The sequence below is a fragment of the Bidens hawaiensis genome, unplaced genomic scaffold (genome assembly GCF_021521415.1).
Source record: "Bidens hawaiensis isolate Kalapana, Puna unplaced genomic scaffold, B.hawaiensis_p1.1 tig00014774_1, whole genome shotgun sequence".
In the NCBI taxonomy this organism is placed as follows: domain Eukaryota; kingdom Viridiplantae; phylum Streptophyta; class Magnoliopsida; order Asterales; family Asteraceae; genus Bidens; species Bidens hawaiensis.
In genome coordinates, this window is record NW_027492301.1 from 585,502 (window position 1) to 605,783 (window position 20,282).

The following is a 20,282-nucleotide window of genomic DNA, read 5'->3' on the forward strand; positions in this document are numbered from 1 at the left end:
TGGAATTGCGGAGCAGGAGCCAGTCGAAGTGTGTTCACGTTTGCAAGTCGTGGACACGTGTTGCAGAAGTGGCCAAGGTGGCCACAATTATAGCAAGCTCTCGTTTGGTTAATGGGCTGGACATATGGTACGGGTCGGGGATTCGGTAGAGCGGCCCGCGGGGGAGCCGCTATGGTGGTTTCACGATAGGTGGTACTAAAATGCCCGAAATGGTTACAACGGTTGCATTGACGGCAAGCGGAATTCGCCGAATGGTGACGAAGGCAAGTGGTGCAATGGGCATGGGGTCCATTATAAGGCTTCTTGAAAGGTGGTGCGGGGTTGGTTTGGGGTTGAGGTGCGGCTTGTTGGTTTAGCGCGTAGTTCTTGCGCTTTCTTTCGCGGTGATGGGTGGAAGAGTAAGCGGGTTTGGATGGTCCAGGCTTGGTTTCTTTTGGTTCAGTTGCAGGTTTTTTGATCAGTTTCTTGGAGATTTTAGTGCCAAAGTCCCGGCTTTGACATGGTTGTCGGTTAGGGTTGCGGCCAGATTAATCGCATCGCCAAGTTCCTTAGGCGAACTACCGAAGACACTATCTTGGATTTGCCTCAGTAATCCCCTAATGTACTTCTCGATGGCATGCGAATCGAGGGTGACAAGATGCGGCACTAACACACTTAGCTCGTTGAAACGAGTGGTGTAAACGGAGTGCTCACCACCCTCTTGCTTAAGGTTCCAAAACTCAGCCTCCAAATTCATAAGCTCATTCGGGGGACAAAACTGTCGAGTCATGAGATCCTTCAATTCGTTCCATGGCAAGGCCATGGCAGCTTCCGTACCGCGGGTCGACTTTTCCTTGACCCACCATGTAAGAGCCCCATTCTCGAACATACCTGTAGCGAATCGGGTTCGCTTATCATCAGGACATTCAATTTGGTAAAACATGATTTCCATCTTTTCGTACCACTGAAGTAGGGCAGTGGCACCTTGAGTTCCATCGAAATTAGTAGGTTTAGCATCGGTAAAGTTCTTGAAGGTCACAACAGGAGCTGGAGGCGGGGGAGGAGGAGGGTTAACGTTAGCCATGATGTTCTGGTGCATCTGGGTCATGATATTGGGGAGGACCGCTGTCAGGTGCTTGGTGATTTGGGAAGTTATCTTGCGGCTAGAGGGTCCAGATGATCGACGCTTAAGGTTACGGGAAACCATTCTGCAAACAAGGGTAACAAAAATCGTGAGACTCGGAATAGTGCATGATATATATAAAGAAAAGAAATCTTTGTTAAAGTTTGTTAAAATATGAAAACCATAAATATAATAAGTGTTGTGAGGAACTTAGAGTTTTCATGAACCACCATGGACTCTTATGTTCCAACACAAAATCGAAATTTTGAAAATAAATCAAACCAAAAGCTGGGTATTCGTGCATCACCACGACTTGACAGACTTTCGATTAAAACACATTGTGAAACATAGAGGGTCGGAGTCACACGTTGCATGAACCGCCATGACTTGTATGACATCCTAAGGGATGCAACCATATCCTTATCACAAAGAGGACATGATCACGGTTGAAAACATAAAGTGGTGACTCGTATGGCGTTTGGGTGGTACATTTTGGCCTAATAAGTTTCATGCTCTTCCCGAACTTTCCAGGTAAGCAACCGGGTCCAGCGTCTGATTGGATATATGCGCATTGCTTATCCTTAGGTTTCATGAACCTTGGTGTCAAGAGTTCGGGAAAAAAGCACGTCCCCCTTCCAGTTACTACATACCCGCCACGACGAATCATCTTTATTCATAGAATTATCGGAACACCATAGTAAAAATTGATTTGAAAGTTTTGAAAATCTTTACTTTTAGGCATAAGCCTAGGACTTGTGTGTGCTTTTGTGTACATGAGGCGTAAACGAATTAAGCAATACGGCAATAATAGTAAGTGTGTTCAAACAATCAAATAAAGGCCCACATAATTTTCTAATCATGCAACCTAAACAATTTAAATAATTAAGCTATAGCTAAACTAGAACACTACGTCTAACGCCTTATCTTATAGCCACGGCTCTGATACCAATCTGTAACACCCCGGCTTAAGCGGAAACGCCCGAGTGTGATTTACAGATTGTTCAAACACACGTGACACTATTTTGTGACCATAATAACATTAATTCATTAAAGCATCATGTAACACAAGTTCAATTAAGAATACAAATTGAAATCAAATCATAATAAAAACAATGTCTCGTTTATTAAATAACCTAGGTATTCTAAGCGTCTTCTAGTCCTTCATCCTCTAATCACGGTACCTGTAACATATGTATAAAATACGGTCAGCTATAAATATAGCTGGTGAGATTTTCACAGTTTAAATACTACGTAAAATCCATAAAATTCCACGAAAACTTGTGAAAAGCACATAAGGGTTCTTTACACTCGATGCAATGGACTTGAGTGTAAAGAACAAACGAAGGTCCTTTCCAGTTGGGGCTACCAATGTACTTGGATAATGAGGTTCCTTTTCCACTCGATACAAATGGACCTGAGTGCAAAGGGGGACGTATGATCATACTTAATGAGACAACCACTTGAATTCCAAGTACATAACAATTAAACAAATAAGCACACAAGTCCATGATTGAATTGTAGTTTGTAAGTAACTGAAGTAATAACACTTGAATTTTATAATGGATACATATGCTACCCCAAAACATTAAAACATTTAAAAATGGGTTCTGAAAACTCACCTTAATGATTGAGGCGAAAATGGAATAAATACTTGAAAGCGTTTGAGAATAACCATAACCGAACACGTAACGTAAGCCGAAGAAAGCGACCCGCGCTAACTAAATTGAGTAAAAACAAGACTTAATCGATAATCGTACGGGGTTTATTGTTGCATATCTTGAAAGGTGTTATTTTATATTGTTGATTATTATATTATTATTTATGCGTTAACGAAAGGTTGATTGTTAATATTAATTAAGCACTTTAATCGCGAGGAAACGAAGTTTATATGCTCGAAAAGCTTGAACTATTGTTTATAAGTTACATTTATATTTATTGTGTTGACTAAACAATTTCTAGAAATTTAAAGTTTACTTTACGTTTATTAAACGATTTTAATAATGACTTACGAAAACGAGAAAATTGACCCGGGTTTCGAACCCAAATCTTGGCTGTGGAAGTCATGTGTTTTAACCAAGTGTTCTGAGGAAAATCATCCGTTATGATTTGGTTTTCAAATATATTTATATATTAACAGTTTTTGGATTATATTAATAATAATAATAATTCTATATCAGTTTATCAAAAAAAGAGAGAAAGGGTGCGTGACCTGGGTTTCGAACCCGGTTTTGTCTTGTGTCATTAACAAGTTTTAACCAGTTGCTCTGCTTGATACATTCGTTTTAAGTGTATATATATATATATATATAATATACTTCAGGTTCATCTTTTTCAACATAAGAACCCTAATTCCAATTTGGTTAATCTGTTCATTGTTTGTCCATTTAAGTTTGGGGGTTTTGGTTATGGGTTAAACGACATTAACATACATATATCAATTACCTTATAATGTTAAGAATTGACCGAGAACAGGGTTGTTGGAAAAACATAAATAGAACTCCCAATTACAGACAAATCTGTGTATTAGAAGGGGATTGAGAAGTGTGAGCGAGACAACTCAGCTGCCACTTCACAAAAACTAACGGATGATTAAGTTTCCGTTAATTTTACACCCACACGCGTAGTTGGGATTATATTTATATTTAGCCATTTCAATAGTTGGAACTTATATTTGCCAATCGGACATATTTTGGATTATATGAAGCCAATTTACCTAAAAACTAAAAAGTAAGAACCGAAGAAACACATGTTTTTGTTTACAACCCTTTCATGGCACATCACGCCACCTTCTAAATATCATAATCTTGGATTGCTATAATGTGCATCGTATTTTTTTACACTTATTCATGGTTTTATACTTGTATTTAAATTAGAGATGAGCTCGTACAGATCCCGAAAATCCTGATCCTAATTTCCCCAAAATCTTGGTACGGAACCAAAAATACTTGGTTTGGTGCCTGCACGGATCCCGAATTTCCAAAAACTTGGTGTTGACACCGACACCGAACAGACTGTTCAAAAAGCTCGCGGCTCGTAGCTCGCTCGATAAAAACTCGAATAAAACTAGCTAAAAAAACTTAATTTGAAACGACTTTAGCCGAGCAGGCACATTTTTGTAACCACGCCGATCTTGACCCAAGCTTGGCTCGGGTCATGGCTTAGCTCAATCTTAAGCTCGCTTAACTTCAAGTCGAGCTCGAGCCAAGCCGAGCTGCCTCGTTTTGTTGTCGAGCTCGAACCCATCCTAACTTGACTTGTGAACAACCCTACGACAAAATTCTAGTTTCAGTACCGATATCATTTGCTAATCCCACTAATGTTATGTTAGTTAATTTAGCAGAATGGTGTTAATAATCCTCTCTAAAGAAATATTAATGATTCTGTAGTGTTTGTACCCTATGAAACCCACAAACATACACTACACACATCCTTTTGTTTTCAACAAGATGGAGAACATGAATTACGCCGAGGAGCTTGTGAGAGAGTTCCTCTTCTTCCGAGGTTTCACATCCACCATACAATCCTTGGACAAAGAGCTATCCACCGACATCGCCACCAATTTCCACAAAGACAAACTCTTTGACCTAATTTTCTCGCTTTACATCCCTAAATTCCAGCCTCAGAATCTCATTTCCCTCCTTACTTTCTTTAAACAATGCTTTTCTTCTTCCGAAACCCTGTTGCTCTCCACACTCTCCAAGTTAGAGATCTCGATTCTCCGGTATTACATCGTGCACGCTGTCAAATCTGGGCGAAATGATAAGATCGTTGAGTTTTTTAAAGCTTATGGGGATGATTTGATGCAGAAAGATCAAGACTGGATATCGTGGTTTGGTGGGTTTTTATTATTTTTTTATTTTTTACAATACCCAGTTTTCAATTTGTGAAATTGTGATTGATCAGCATTTATTGTGCTTAGGGGTGTTGTCCAGGTTTCAGGTTTTCGACTAGGAAAAAGTGGCCCGACCATATAAATGTTGGGTTGGCCAGTTTCGGGTTACTTCGGACGGGTTGTTTGGTTTTCGGGTTTATATGTAAAATGAAAAAAAATGTTTTTTTCCACTAAATATCATCAACCTTTATCATGCTCCTAAAAAGACATAATCAAAACTGAAACATCATTGTCGACAATATGATATGAGAATGTTCAAATGTTCCAAAACTTAATATTACAAATAATAAAGACACGAAACGAAAACGCATTTATAAAAAAAGACAATAAATGTTCGGGTTTTGGGTTTCAGGTTTTGTGTTGGGGAAAAGTGTTCTGATAACCAACCCATTTAACGCTCGGGTTTCCCTAATTCGGGTTCAGGTGGCTTTGAATTTGGGCTGGATTTCTGATAAAAATGGCACCCCTAACTTGTGATTGATTTTAACTTTTGTGCAGCGATTCCGTATATAAAGAATCCTAATTGGGATCCGCTGTTTCGGTTGTACTTTTCGAAGGAGTGGTTTGATGTCCTAAATCTTTCTGTTAAGAATTTTTTGAGTGAAGTCTTTAATGGAACTCATATCCTTGAAAAATGCTTGTTTTAATTTGTAGCAAATGCGGTGATATAGATATGGTTTATGATTTTGATGATGAATGATATTTCCTTAATTAATCCACGCATTCCAGCGTTATTGAAGATCAGTTCGGAGAAGCATACGATTAACCATCTTAAAAATGATATCAAGCATCTTAATACTAGATTGTCACAGCTTCAAGCTTTGTTGGAGGAGAAGGAGGCTCAGTTATGTCAGTTTAAAAGGTTAAAACTGTTTTCTTGACGTGTTGACCATCTGTTTGACTCAAAGTTTTGGTCTTGTACTGATTGAATGTTTTGATTACAGTAATGCTTCAATCGCTCGCCATGTAAGCATTGGTGGTAATAGTGAATCTGGGTGCTCTACGGTTAAAGAACCGACTGTTTCGTTCAGTGAACCGAATTCGTCTGTGAGGCGGTCTTCGGGTAAGGATGTTATTCTACCCGAGGGTCAAGATGCGAGCTGTTTAACGGGCGATGGTGAACTTCAGCAAGAAGAAGATTTCCCAGAAGTAAAAGTAGATTTCCAGGTGTGATTAGCTTCGTTATGTTTAGAACGTTTATATACATGTTTATATAGAAAATGTCTTTGGTCTTATTATTTGGTAAATCATGTTTTGCAGGAGACTTTCTTGGGCCACACGAGCCCAATTAGTTGTTGCAGGTTTTCTACTTCCGGGGATAATATTGCAAGTGCTTCTGTGGATGGCACTGTCAGGTAATTTTTTAAAAAAAGTAATTGATGCTCATCTATTTTATATTGTTTTTTGTTTCTAATGATTTTATACATATTGATAAAAGGATATGGACATACGACTCATCAACTTCAGCATCAAGAAATGCGACCATTTATTGTGGGGCCGAGATCATGTCACTTGAATGGGACTGCAAATCTGACCGATTGGTATACCACTTTAACCCTTCGTCTTTGAAAAATCGTGTATGGTTAATCAGTTATAATCGAAGTGCAAGTTTGTCTTTTGTCTTTATATAAACATATCTGTCATGCTTTCTATGAAAAACCATTCTCAAAATGCCAAAAATTAAAGATTGAATGTAAATTTACTGTTTTTGAGGCTGTGAATGTTGTAAAACGGGAAGTAATGGTCCTCATTTGATTGTCCATTTTGACAAAGCTTCTCATAGGCACTGCTGATGGTGGTATAAAAGCATGGAATGTTGATGCAAAGAGAGTCGTTTGTGATCTCAGCACAACCTCTGCATTTCCAAGGTTTTAACATTTATTCTTATTATTATCATTTCGTGCAAAGATTTTATTGCTTAATATTTGTATGTTTTTTTCCCTGGTGCAGTGTTGTGGACCTAAAATGCAGCCCCGTGGAACCTATATTTGTGTCTGCCGCTGCATCAAGAGGGTACTTTTCATATTATCCAAAACGTTTCTTTAGCAGGACCACCCTTTTCATATTATCCGAAAAGTTTATTTTTTTTTATATCTTTTATGCTTTACTGCTAGTATTTTTTTTTTGAAGAAGTCATTTTTCTTTTTAGGAATGGCACAAGTTATATAGATAAATTGGGATTCGCATCATTAACCGTGTGGAATATGAGAACATGGAAGCCGATGGTATGTGCTTGTGAAGCGTTTCATCTAATAATAATAATACCCCCTAACGCACGCAAAATTGAAATTATTAACTATAAGTCTTACCTTTTTAATTTATTGAAGGCAGTGCTTCCTCTCGGGAAAGATCCACCCGCAATTACATCACTTTGCTTTAATCACAACGGGAAGATATTAGCAGCTGCTGCAGCTGATGGAATGATTCATATGTTTGATATGTCAGCAGGCCTGCAAATCACGGGCTGGCCGGCCCATGACTCTGCAATCAGCTCGGTTCTTTTTGGGCCTGACGAGACCAGTATTTTTAGCTTGGGTGTAGATGGAAAGGTGAGTTCTTTACCATGCATTGACCACTTTTGACTTTTTCTAAATGGATATCATTTACTGTTATGACAGGTATTTGAGTGGAGCTTGCAAAATCAGGGCAAGGTTCTCTGGTCAAGAAATTGTCACAGGTATATGCATTTTCTGGATCTTGTATTTAAAAGAAAAGGATAATTATTTAAACTACTAAACGAGAGTGTGATCTCGGTCTTTCATGTAGGTTCTGTAATCCCGAGAATTCACCTCAGTACAGACATGAAATGGCTTTAGATGCAAATGGTAAACGACTTCTGGTGACATCTGGTTCAGTCAGAGCACCAATATATCAGGTTGATTAATAGTTAATACTTGAACTTATGCATTTGTACCAAATACTGCAATCATGTAACATTCGGTTTATCATTTACTGGTATACTTTTCGGTGTGATCAGGTTCAAGATAATACGAGCGGAATGAAAACACTTGCTCATAGTGCAGCCATATCAACTGTCGATTGGCACCCGACTCTGCCCATCTTCTTGACAGGATCAGTTGATAACTCGGTTCGGGTCACATCCATCTTATGACGGACTTCAGTTTGTTGAATGTGGTTTCCTTCTGGTGTTTTGTGTGCGTAGTTTCCTATAGAAAAGGTTTTTTTCCTCCTTAGTATAGAGGTTATCATTTTCTTTCGGCGGTTGATGGTTCAATTGATTAAAGATGAAGTTGTTTGTTAGAGGTTGTATGGTTTATAGGTACATGATGTGTAGTATTAAACAACCAATGGGACTATAGATTGTGTGGTTTGTGGTGAAGTGGATACAGAGTCTGATGGGTTTATTAGACTCATCAAAGTACATCGTTTGTGTAATTCTTTCCAATTTGCTAATTTTAAATCAATGATAATAATAATAATAATAAATATAAATATAATAATAATATCTGAACCGTTAATATTATTATATAAAAATTACATATATTAATACTTTTATATCTATGAAAACTAATGTGTTACATCGGTACTCTCTACAAAAATTTATATAAAGCAATTTATATATATACATTTGTGAGATTATGTGCATATATTCTTGTACTTCATGCTTTAATAACATTTTTTTATCAACTTTTCAATTTTTACTTTTGGTCCATGTACTTTTCATAGTTTACAAATATGTCATAAAATATTTTTTAGTTTTAGCCCCCAACATTTTTCACTTTCAACTTTGGCTCCTAATATTTTTCATTGTTTACAATTTTTTTTAACGTTTCGGTCTAAATTTAACGAGTTAACATGCTACAACGTGTGTCTGTGGTTCAATGTTTTTATGTCTATTTTTTCCCGTTTATGGCCCTTTGCAATGCATAAATGTTAAGTTGACTTAGTTATTTTTTCTATATTTTTGTTTCGGTCAGTTTATATATATACATTTGTGGGAGATTATGTGTATATATACTTGTACTTCATGCTTTAATAACTTTTTTTATCAACTTTTCAATTTTTACTTTTGGTCCATGTACTTTTCATAGTTTACAAATATGTCATAAAATATTTTTTAGTTTTAGCCCCTAACATTTTTCACTTTTAACTTTGGCCCCTTATATTTTTCATTGTTTACAATTTTTTTAGGTATATTGGTTTTGAATGATCCCAATTATTGACTTTTGGTCACTGTTGGTCCCAACTAATGAATTGGCTACTAATGGTCCCAACTTTTAAAGTATTTGTTCATAACGGTCCGCGACTAACAGAATCCTAACGTCGTTTGTTTCAGGTCGCCGGAAAAAACGGTTTTGGCCAGTTTTCGTCCCAAATATCTTGGTAACTTCGTATCGGACATTTAGCAACCTTTTTCTAGTAAAAGCCCCAATTATTGAGGTCGCCGAAAACCCTAGAACTATTGTCAGAATCGGTTGATGGTGCTCAATTGGTGGTAGTTGCGTAGCAGTGAGTCAATTGGCGGTGGTTGCGGTGTTCATGTGGTGTTTTCCGGCTACAAATTTGATTTTTTCGGCCAAAAACGTTTCCCTGACGACTTGAAAATAACGGCGTTAGGATTCTGTTAGTCGCGGACCATTGGGAACTAATACTTTAAAAGTTGGGACCATCAGTAGCCAATTCATTAGTTGGGACCATCGGTGACCAAAATGCAATAGTTGGGATCATTAAAAACCAATATACCTTTTTTTTAACGTTTCAGTCTAAATTTAACGAGTTAACATGCTACAACGTGTGTCTGTGGTTCAATGTTTTTATGTCTATTTTTTTCCGTTTATGGCTCTTTTGCAACGCGTAGATGTTAAGTTGACTCAGTTATTTTTTCTATATTTTCGTTTCGGTCGGTTTATATATATACATTTGTGGGAGATTATGTGCATATATACTTGTACTTCATGCTTTAATAACTTTTTTTTATCAACTTTTCAATTTTTACTTTTGGTCCATGTAATTTCCATAGTTTACAAATATGTCATAAAATATTTTTTAGTTTTAGCCCCCAACATTTTTCACTTTCAACTTTGGCCCCTTATATTTTTCATTGTTTACAATTTTTTTTTAACGTTTCGGTCTAAATTTAACGAGTTAACATGCTACAACGTGTGTCTGTGGTTCAATGTTTTTATGTCTATTTTTTCCCGTTTATGGCCCCTTTACAACGCGTAGATGTTAAGTTGACTCAGTAATTTTTTCTATATTTTCGTTTCGGTCAACTTTTATGTGTTAACACGACGCAACGAGCGTGTGTGGTTCAGCATGTTTATGTATGCTTTTTGTTCGGTTTTCTTAATGGTTAACGATAGTTACTGGCCACGAGAGAGGGGATGGTGACCGAAGGAGGCGGTGGTGGTAAGTTCATGCTTTCGAGTAGAATGGATGTGTAAATACACGGTTTTACACCCTCCCACCGCAACGCGGTGGGTGCTAATACTAGTTATAAATAAATATAGAGCTAAAATTATAGATAAAATTAGTACTTTTATTTCTTCTGTATGCAAATTGGGTCAAGTTATTCTACTAAGGGAGACAAAAATGAGAAGGATTTATAGCCACACAAAAAAAAAAAACCCTTCAAAAAGAATTAAAAATAAATAAATAAAAATTCATAACTCAAAATTTAATAAAAAAACAAAAAAAAGTAAAAACACAAAAATATTTCCACCGTCTTCCTCGTTCTTAAAAAAAAAGACACAATGTTGAGTGAAAAAGACCATTGTGTCTTTTTGTTTATCACTGTGTTTTATGTTTATTTTTGCCATTGATTGTGTCTTTTTTCCTTGACATTGTGTCTTTTTTTCTTGATATTGTGTTATATTTTGTTCGGCATTGTGTTATATTTTGTGATTTATTGTGTCTTTTTTTAGTTGTAATTGTGCCTTTTGTTCATTTTCGTCATTATGTCTTTTGTCTCTGTATTGTGACTTTTTTTTTTGGAATGAGAATGATGAGGGAAACATTTTTGTTTTTTAAATTTTTTATTTTTAATTTATATTTTGAGTTATGATTATTTTTATTAATTTTTTGGAATATTTTTGAAAGGTTTTTTGTATGGCCACAAATCATTCTCACCCTTCTCATTTTTGTCTTCCTTTGTAATTTAACTTTTTCCTATTAAAATTAACATTTAATAATAGTTCTACCAAAAATCAATATTTTTCTATCTATACAAAAACTTATATTTTTAACTAGGTGCATTTAATAACTAATGTTATATAACCCATTATATATATAATCAAATTTGTATATTATACATAAATTTAGGATTTTTTAAATTAATTATAACAATTATTATTTTTATTTATAATATAAACTTAAAAATAATAAACAACAAAAATTGAAGCTCGAGTTTGGAAAAGTCTTAGCTATAGAAGATATAAAGTTTTAAAATGAGTTGAGCTCAAACTCTTTTAATTTAAATAAAGCTTGAGCTTGACTCGTTTATTCACGTAAGCAAATATGGTTTTCTTAAAAAGAATAGAAATTAAAATTCAGTCAAACCATCTCATCCAAACGGGTAGCTAGTCAGTTCAAACAAACGCAGACAAATTATTTGTTGTCCGACTCCCAGTCCGGTCTTGATAACATAAGTTTTGAGATTCTCATCATACATCTAGTCATTTTTTAACACCCATAAAAAAATTCATCAAACAACACAAAAGTAAAAATGTGCAAAAGAACCAAGATCCGGTAAGGTAATTATGACATAATAACAAGTCCTACACATGATTATTATTTTAATGGGGTGAGCTAAATACACCATTTAAATTTCATTTTACACCGCTAATTATTAAATAATGATTGTGTTTAATTTTTTCTTTTTCTTTTTAATGATTATGTAATGATTTTGTGTGACACCCATTGTAATGATTACGTTTTATTTTTCTTTGTTTAATTTTTTCTTTTTCTTTTTTTTTTCTTTATATTATTACTAATTACTAATTACTATTTCTTTATTAAACTAATTACAATTTTATTTTTATTTTATATTTTATTATACTATTATTACTTATATATAAACAAGATATATAATTAAATAAATAAAAGACAAATAAATAAGATATACAATTAATCTATAACTTTATATACAGGAGGTTTCCATATCCAATCTTTATATAGTTGTTGACGTGATTGATATATTTGTTCCCACTCAGATGCGACAGTTTGTCTGTTTAGTGTCCATAACTTTTGTGTGACACCCATTGGAAACTCGCCTTGCATTTTCACCGCTACATAATGATTTGAATGCACCAGTGCCATTGTAATGATTCTTTTTTCTGGGAACTAGCCAGGTCCTCTCCAAAGCGGAAATATTGTCGAGCTATTATTATTATCTTTACTAATGAAATGAAAAATGACGTTAAACCTGTTTGCAATCAAATACCCCGTCTCTGGCATAATCATCCAGTATTGTGTTGGTGCAAAACCTTTACCAAACCAGTTCAAGGATGAGAACACAGCATTGTATTCGTCCACCGTATTGTTTTTGTCGTTGAAAGCGAGTCTGTAAAGTTGTTCATACTGCACCATCTCCTCAATTAGGGACCTTCGGATTGATGCCCAATCATTTTGGTGGTACCCGAGAGCAACAGCTGTAGCCCGAAACCCACAATGTCCATCACCGTCGACGTTTTCTATATCCTCCACATACGGTTGAAATATTTCTGGAATTTGACCAATATAAGTGCGATAGTCTATTGATTTTTGACATGTAACACTATGCTGGCTCAACCCCATGAAATCATATTCTGTTACCCTTGCAGTGTTGGTGAAATACGTCTGTTCAGCAGTATTCTGGTTAAACCCGAATAAATCATCTATTACACTTGAAGTGCTTCCAAAATACGTTTGTTCACCAGTATTCACGTATGCACTATTGTAAGTTGGATGATCATCATAGTTCCCGTAAAAACCAAGTGTTTCGTAGTTCCCCCATCCACTGTTGTAACCGGGAGAATTGTCATGGTCCCTTAATGAATTGTGCCTTGTAAGCTCTTGGGCATAATCACGTTCTACGGGTTGCACATATGAACTATGCCTCGGAGGCATATGGGAGTCGGTTCGCTGAAGGGGAGGTTTATCAGTTGTAAATCTGCAAGACTGTTGACGAACGGGATCGTCATGCCTTTTTTGTTGCGTTTTCTTCAAACTCGGTCGTCCACGAGTATTCCTTTGGACACGAGGTTCCCGAATGTCGATTTTACCTAAAACGAATTTTGTATAATGATTATTTTATAATATACGTGTTAAATTTCAAGTAATAAAATATATAATAATTTTGTACCTGGAGTGAATATATCCTTGAGCTTTCTTATCCAACTTCTCTTTCCATCTTTGGACAACTTGTTGAAACTTTCCTTAAAACTTTGTAGTTCATCATCACAATCAACATCATCATCTTGCATAGAAGTTAAAGGTGAAACATCTAGCTTCCTCCAAAAAACATCAATCCTATCTAAAGGAATATATTGACCTGCATTTAAAGTAAATAAGTATTAATTTTAAAATGAACAACTTTAAAAAATCAATCCGATGTAGATGAAGATACTTACCTGAACTTATAAACATTGAAAGTTCACAAGCACATGGCAACCCTTTACAGGTGCGAAGTCGACAATCACAATCTACCCGATCCTCGTTCAACCGTTTACACTCTTTTTTAAGTAATTCGAGAGCTTCAATTGAAACAAAGCCATGCAATAGCTTGAAACATTGTAGGTCATGCTGGTGAACCTTCTGATTTCTGCTAGTTCCTAAGCTTGCTTTGATTATTGTATGTTGTGACTTCACAATTTGGTCAACACAAGTTACAAATTTAACGAAGCCAGAATTTGAAGTTTCCAAGAATTTCTTTAGCTTCGCATGCGCACTTTCGACTCGATTGGTTGTGTTTTCTCCAAAGTTTAGATGTTGATCAATCCAGAGAGACACAAACATTTTCTTGTATTCCTTCAACCAATTTTTATTTACATAATCTGAAACACCTGAAATGAAATAAACTTGTATGAGAGATATAAAATAACATCGCAACATACATACACACACACACACACACACATATATATATATATATATATATATATATTAAATGTGAAAATATAGAAAACATACGTGAAAATTTTATCAGAAATGACTCAAGTATCTGGTAATTTTCCGTGTAAGATTCCAACGTTGCAGAATCTACCAGTGACTTCCACAACGAACTAAATTTATCCCAATCACCTCTTGACCTAACAAAGTTCCTACATCTTCTGAATATATTCTGCTCAATGTGCCATCTACAAAGCAATTGAGCAGCATCTGGAAAAACTTCTTTGCATGCATTTACCAGAGCCAATTCCCTATCTGTAACTATAACACGTGGGAGCATACACTTGTCTAGAGTCAACTTTAGACAATTTAAGACCCATGTATAGTTAACTGTCTTTTCATTATGCATGAAGGCAAAAGCTATGGAAAACGTGTTGTTGGTTGAAGTTACACCAACAATCTGAACAAAAGGCATGTTATACTTGTTCGTTTTGTAAGTTGCATCGATAATCAATATATGTGGAAATGCACGCCAAATGTCGAATGATGTTGGATGAACGAAGAATATATTTTCCAACTCATTCAAACCGGTTGTAGTAAATTCATAGACGTAATTATTATCATGCAAAAAGGATAGGAGAACCTGCATTGGAGATTTGCCTTCTTGCTCGATCAAGCGAATCTTATTTCTTTCGTTGTAAATAGTCTTGATTGTGGATACATTACTTAAATTCCGCTCCTTAAGTACTGATAAAATGTCATGTGGCGCAACATTCATCTTTGTCAAATATGCAACCCAACTACGTTCATCATCGGTAAGTCTCCTTGCATATGCATGACCCTCCATATACTGTGAACGTTGATGGTTATGTCCATCGCAAATCACCGTTAAGGTCCACGCATCATACTCATCCGAATATCTTCCTTCTAATTCGAATGGGCAATTAATCTTTTTTGTGCCGGACGCCTTGCTTGATTCCTGAACTCTGTATTTTCCGCCACGATCACATATGAGTACAACCTTGAAGACGAAACCACAAGGTCTTTTATTCGACCTTTTTGTGACGACGACAACACCAAGTGAGTATCCCAACTTTTGTACCCATTCCACCAAATCTTCACGAGACCGGAACACCTACAAATTAATAATAATAATAATAATAATACTAGTATTAAAATATTAAAATAATAATAATACTAGTAATAAAAGATAAAAGTTAATAATATAACAACAATAAAAATAAAAGTTAATAATATAACAACAATAGATGGTGTCATAAACTATGTTTTTTAATGTATATTGTACCTGATTAGTAGCAAATTGTGGTGTAGTCATAATAATTTCATCATATTCCATTGAATCATTTTCATAAAAAGTCGACATCTATTCAAATAAAAAAAACATAATTATTAGAAACTCAAATATGAAAGAAATAAATGTGTGACATAAATAAAATAAAATAAGTAGACATAAAGATGGAGTGCCTGTTGTGTAAAACAAAAAACAAATCAAAAAAGGGACCCTACATATCTTTTGTGAGGGAAACCGATTTATGCAAAATATTGTAAAGTTAAATGCTGTATACAACTACTCCATATAAACACTTCTTATAACCCACCAAACACAATAACCCTAGTATTTTCTTCCCAACCCAACCCCCAGAAAATACTATCTCTTCCTCCCATCCCAGCCGCCCCATTTTCCGGCCAAAACCGCCGGATATTTTTTCCGGCCAAAAACACTACTCTATAAAAACCTTTTTCCGGCCAAAACCGCCGGATTTGTGTTGGTTTGATTTGTATTTTGGATGGCCAGATTTGTATTTTTAGATCTGTGGTGGATGGTGGTGGATGGCGGTGGTGGATGGTGGTGGATGGCGACGGACGGTAGGGGATGGTGGTTGCAGTGGTGGATGGCACTGGCAGGGGATGGTGGTGTGTGGTGGTGGATGGTGGCTTTGAATTAAATATTATTACCTTATTAACTTATTAACTTGTATTTGTTTACTGATTTGGAATATCAAGTTTTGATTAAGTTTTTGATTGAAGTATTCTTATTTATAATACGTAGATGTTCAAGTTTTAGTGATATGGAATTAATGTTAACTTTCTAACTGTATTTTTCTTTTCAATACAAATGGTGTTTTCTAAGGTTTGTATCTGATCAAGAGAGAAAGTGATTTGGAAAGTTAAATTGAAGTTTTCAAAGATAAAAAAGCTGATCATATCTTGTTTGACCAAAAAAAGAGAAAAGCTGACAATCTTATTTCTCTTTCTCTCTCCATTAAACTTTTCAAAGTTGACCCATTGTAGGGCCCATTTTAATAACAATCATTTATTTGTCCAAAACATGACAACCTCCCAATTGTAAACCCACCCAAGATAAGATTCCTTTTAATCACAAATCAAATCATTTGATTAATTCTTCTAAACCAAACCACCACCACCACTAGACTACACTACCAACTGATCAACAGATGGTTACTTGTTACCTCACTTGACTTCCTATAAACAAACAAACAAACAACCAAATCACCCGTGTTTGTTTTAGATCTAGCCAACCCAAACCCCACAATGAGAGATCCGGCCACCGACAACAACCACAGCAGCAGCAGCGCCTCCTCATCGCCACCACCGCCGCCGCCACAAGCTCTGCTTGAAAGACTCAAAGATTATGGGCAAGAAGACGCCTTTGCCTTCTGGGATCAACTCTCCGCTGACCAACAAAGCTTTCTTCTTCAAGAAATTGAGGTTCTTTTCAATAAAGTTTGAATCTTGATAATTAGATCCTGTGAGAGAGAGTTAGTTATCATAATTGATTTTATTTTTGAATTATCGGATTGCTAAATTAGGAAAGAATGTGGCATTGCTTTTGTCATTTGTGAAATGTTTGTAATGTCTTGCCAGAGTTTGGATCTTCCTAGGATTGATCGGATGATTCGCTGCTCGTTTCAGTCGCATGGTTAGTTCATCTGGAAATGTTTGGTACAGTGTGTGTTTATGATATTAATTAGGGGTTAATAAACGATCCATTAGAAGTTTGGATTGGTTGAGTTGGTTGGGTTCAGGTTAGTTCAGGTCAGGATGTTTGGTTTTCAGAGTTAGATGTTAAATGAAAAAAATAATGTTTTTTTTTTGTTTTTCACAAAATGTATCAAAATTCATCATGCTACTAAAAAATATCATCAATATTCAAACATCATTTGACAATATGATACGATAATGTTCTAAAGCCCCAAAACAAACTATAATACTAAAACTTAATGTTCCAAACACCGAAGATTCCAAAGCAAAATATGTGTATGAAAAAAAGACAATAAGCGTTCGTTTTTTTTTCTTCGTATTTTGAGGTTTTGCTGGGAAAAAGTGACCTGATAACCGACCAATTTAAGGTTTGAGTTGGTCGGGTTCGGGTTTTTGGTATTCTCTAATTTGGGTTCGGGCCGGGTTTCGGGTAAAAATGGCAGCCCTAAATTATTAAATATTAATTATTTGAGTGATGATGATTCAGGGCTGCCGGCTGCTGCTATCGAGCCAGTGCCAGAAAATTTTGTGTCAACTGTAGAAGACAGGAAACTTGAGGATAGAGAAAAATGGTGGAAAATGGGACTGAAAGCGATTTCAGATGGAAAATTAGCCGTGCTGCTTTTATCTGGCGGACAGGTATATATTTATTTCACTTTTCTTATTATTATGATTCATGATTATGTTGATTTGGGAGCTTTTGATCATAATAAGTTTGTATGATCAGATTTTATTTGAATGTAAAAAGATAGATAATAATAATAATATGATGTTTCCTATTGCCTTTTGGCTTCTATTGATGCCCACTAATGACAACTTGATAAAAGAATGATTAAAGTTGGTATGCTTTAAATAAAGTCAAAAATTTGATTAGTTTTATTTATGACTTTTATCAAAAATTAGTAAGCACTTGAAATGAATTAGAAGATGATTTTCTATAGATGAAAAAGGCACTTTAACAAACATAAAAGGTCATTTTTCTTTCGGAACAGTATTGCACTAGACCCTTCATTTTTGAAAATTTGTATATATATTAATAACGTTATTGCTTATGATAAAATTTCAAATGCTAGGGGACACGGCTTGGAAGTTCTGCGCCAAAAGGATGCTTTAGTAAGTGTTTTACATCTGATTCATGTTGTCTTAATTAATCAAATAATATTTTGTTACACATTTGATTTTTAATGTTGTTATATTTGTTCACTCTAGATATTGGTCTTCCATCTGGAAAATCACTTTTCCAACTTCAAGCCGAGCGAATTCTCTGCCTGCAGAGGTTAGCAGCTCAATCGTTGGACGGGGGTGAGTTTAATCATATAAAGTTTATAAAAAATAAAAAATTTTCCTTTTGATGATTTCATAATCTTTTTTCCATTTATCCAGGTTCAGGTAATGTTGTACCCATACATTGGTACATAATGACCAACCCGTTTACCGACAAACCCACACGCGATTTCTTCAAAAGTCACAAGTATTTCGGTCTTGAAACTGATCAGGTAAGCTAAACATATAATTTTATTTTCTCAATTTTTTAAAAACTATTAAGCATATATTTTATTTATTTTGTAACCTATTTGGTTTAGGTCACATTTTTCTCACAAGGCACGATACCGTGCGTTTCAAAAGACGGTAGATTTATCATGGAAACCCCATTCCAGGTGGCAAAAGCTCCCGACGGGAACGGAGGCGTGTATTCAGGTATATAACAAACTTTAAACAATACAAACTCATCCAATTCTTATCTGATTATAACTTTAATATACAATTATTCAGCATTGAAGTATTCAAGATTATTAGAAGATATGTCAACTCGAGGGGTCAAATATTTGGACTGGTATGGTGTCGACAACGCGTTGGTTCGTGTCGGTGATCCAACTTTCTTGGGATATTTCATCGATAAGGGCGTCGCTTCAGCTGCTAAAGTTGTCCGTAAGGTAATAATAATAATAAAATAGTAAGGCTAAAAAAATTTCAACTTTATTGATACACGGGTTAATTACAGGCCCGCCACTTTATTGTAATCGTTTTTGAGTTTAATGAGAAAATAAAAATTACAGGCATACCCTCAAGAAAAAGTTGGTGTATTTGTAAGGCGCGGTAAAGGTGGGCCCCGTAACTGTAGTTGAATATAGCGAGTTGGATCAGTCACTTGCCAGTGAAATTAATCAGGGAACGGGCCGACTCCGTTATTGTTGGAGTAATGTATAGTCCGCCGCATTCATTTTCTATGCATATATATTTTTTATTCAGTTAATAGAATAATATCTGATTTTATTAACATTGTAGGTTTGCTTGCATATGTTCACTTTGGACTTTCTGAACCAAGTTGCCGATAGTCTAGAAAAAGACAGCATGTAATATTAGTATTTACTTCACCTGTTTGATTTCTAGAATTTGCATTAATTTTTGTAAAATATAATACGTTTTCTTGGCTGAAAAATGACAGATATCATCTTGCTGAGAAGAAAATCCCGTCGATTCATGGTCAAACGCTCGGATACAAGTTGGAACAGTTCATATTTGACGCGTTTCCATACGCACCTTCAACTGCGCTTTTTGAGGTCCCTGCTATTCTTAACTTTGTAAGTTGGAAACTTAGGAAGAATGAATTTAATGACATTATATGTTTGTTTTATATTATATTAGGTATTGCGAGAAGAAGAATTCGCGCCTGTGAAAAATGCAAACGGGTCAAACTTTGACACTCCGGACAGTGCACGGCTTCTGGTGCTCCGTCTGCATGCACGTTGGGTGGTTGCAGCTGGTGGGTTTTTAACGCACTCAGTGCCTTTGTATTCCACCGGTAAAAAAAAAAACCTTTATTATTAATAAAAAAACAATATATCCTATGTCTGATTGTTAAGATTTTTTTCTAATAATGTCTCAGGTGTTGAGGTGTCGCCACTTGTTTCGTATACCGGAGAAAATCTTGAACCAATTTGTCGTGGTAGAACGTTCCATGCGCCTTGTGAAATCACATTTTAGCTTATTATTATTGTTACTTTTTTTGTTTTATGTTTTCGCGCATTAGTTTCCTCATATAGCTACTGATTGAGATTGGTTGTGTAACACGGCTTCATTTTGTTTTATGTAATACATTATATTTGCACATTGTATTAAGATGAGCTCAACAAGAATGAAGTAAACATATATTCATAATATGTTTATAAAGAATATGTCTATAAATAAGTAAGCATATATTCATGATATGTTTAT

At 35.4% G+C, this 20,282-nt stretch overlaps 2 protein-coding genes and 1 pseudogene across 3 annotated transcripts; 2 read left to right on the forward strand and 1 right to left on the reverse strand.

Annotated features, from left to right (window-relative positions):
* Positions 1-4,523: 4,523 nt before the first annotated feature.
* On the forward strand, positions 4,524-8,297 carry LOC143547655 (uncharacterized). The gene is made up of 13 exons (XM_077039031.1): positions 4,524-4,936; positions 5,493-5,615; positions 5,715-5,856; positions 5,939-6,161; positions 6,255-6,349; positions 6,433-6,535; positions 6,768-6,862; positions 6,945-7,007; positions 7,144-7,219; positions 7,322-7,543; positions 7,613-7,671; positions 7,761-7,869; positions 7,972-8,297. Exons 1-13 carry the CDS (start codon positions 4,549-4,551, stop codon positions 8,104-8,106), a joined length of 1,833 nt encoding a protein of 610 aa, XP_076895146.1. The 5' UTR covers positions 4,524-4,548; the 3' UTR covers positions 8,107-8,297.
* Positions 8,298-12,296: 3,999 nt separating this feature from the next.
* Positions 12,297-15,426, reverse strand: LOC143547662 (PKS-NRPS hybrid synthetase cheA-like). Its single transcript, XM_077039036.1, has 5 exons — positions 15,349-15,426; positions 14,124-15,177; positions 13,565-13,996; positions 13,297-13,485; positions 12,297-13,216 (listed from the first exon to the last, which is right to left on the reverse strand). The coding sequence occupies exons 1-5, from the start codon at positions 15,424-15,426 to the stop codon at positions 12,297-12,299; spliced, it is 2,673 nt and encodes an 890-aa protein (XP_076895151.1).
* Positions 15,427-16,575: 1,149 nt separating this feature from the next.
* Positions 16,576-20,193, forward strand: LOC143547654 (UDP-N-acetylglucosamine diphosphorylase 1-like; annotated as a pseudogene). The gene is made up of 13 exons (XR_013137807.1): positions 16,576-16,793; positions 16,950-17,004; positions 17,554-17,705; positions 18,140-18,179; positions 18,276-18,368; positions 18,450-18,562; positions 18,650-18,764; positions 18,840-19,000; positions 19,124-19,268; positions 19,353-19,420; positions 19,513-19,627; positions 19,713-19,869; positions 19,954-20,193. The product of XR_013137807.1 is annotated as a UDP-N-acetylglucosamine diphosphorylase 1-like (transcript).
* The last annotated feature ends 89 nt before the right edge of the window (positions 20,194-20,282 follow it).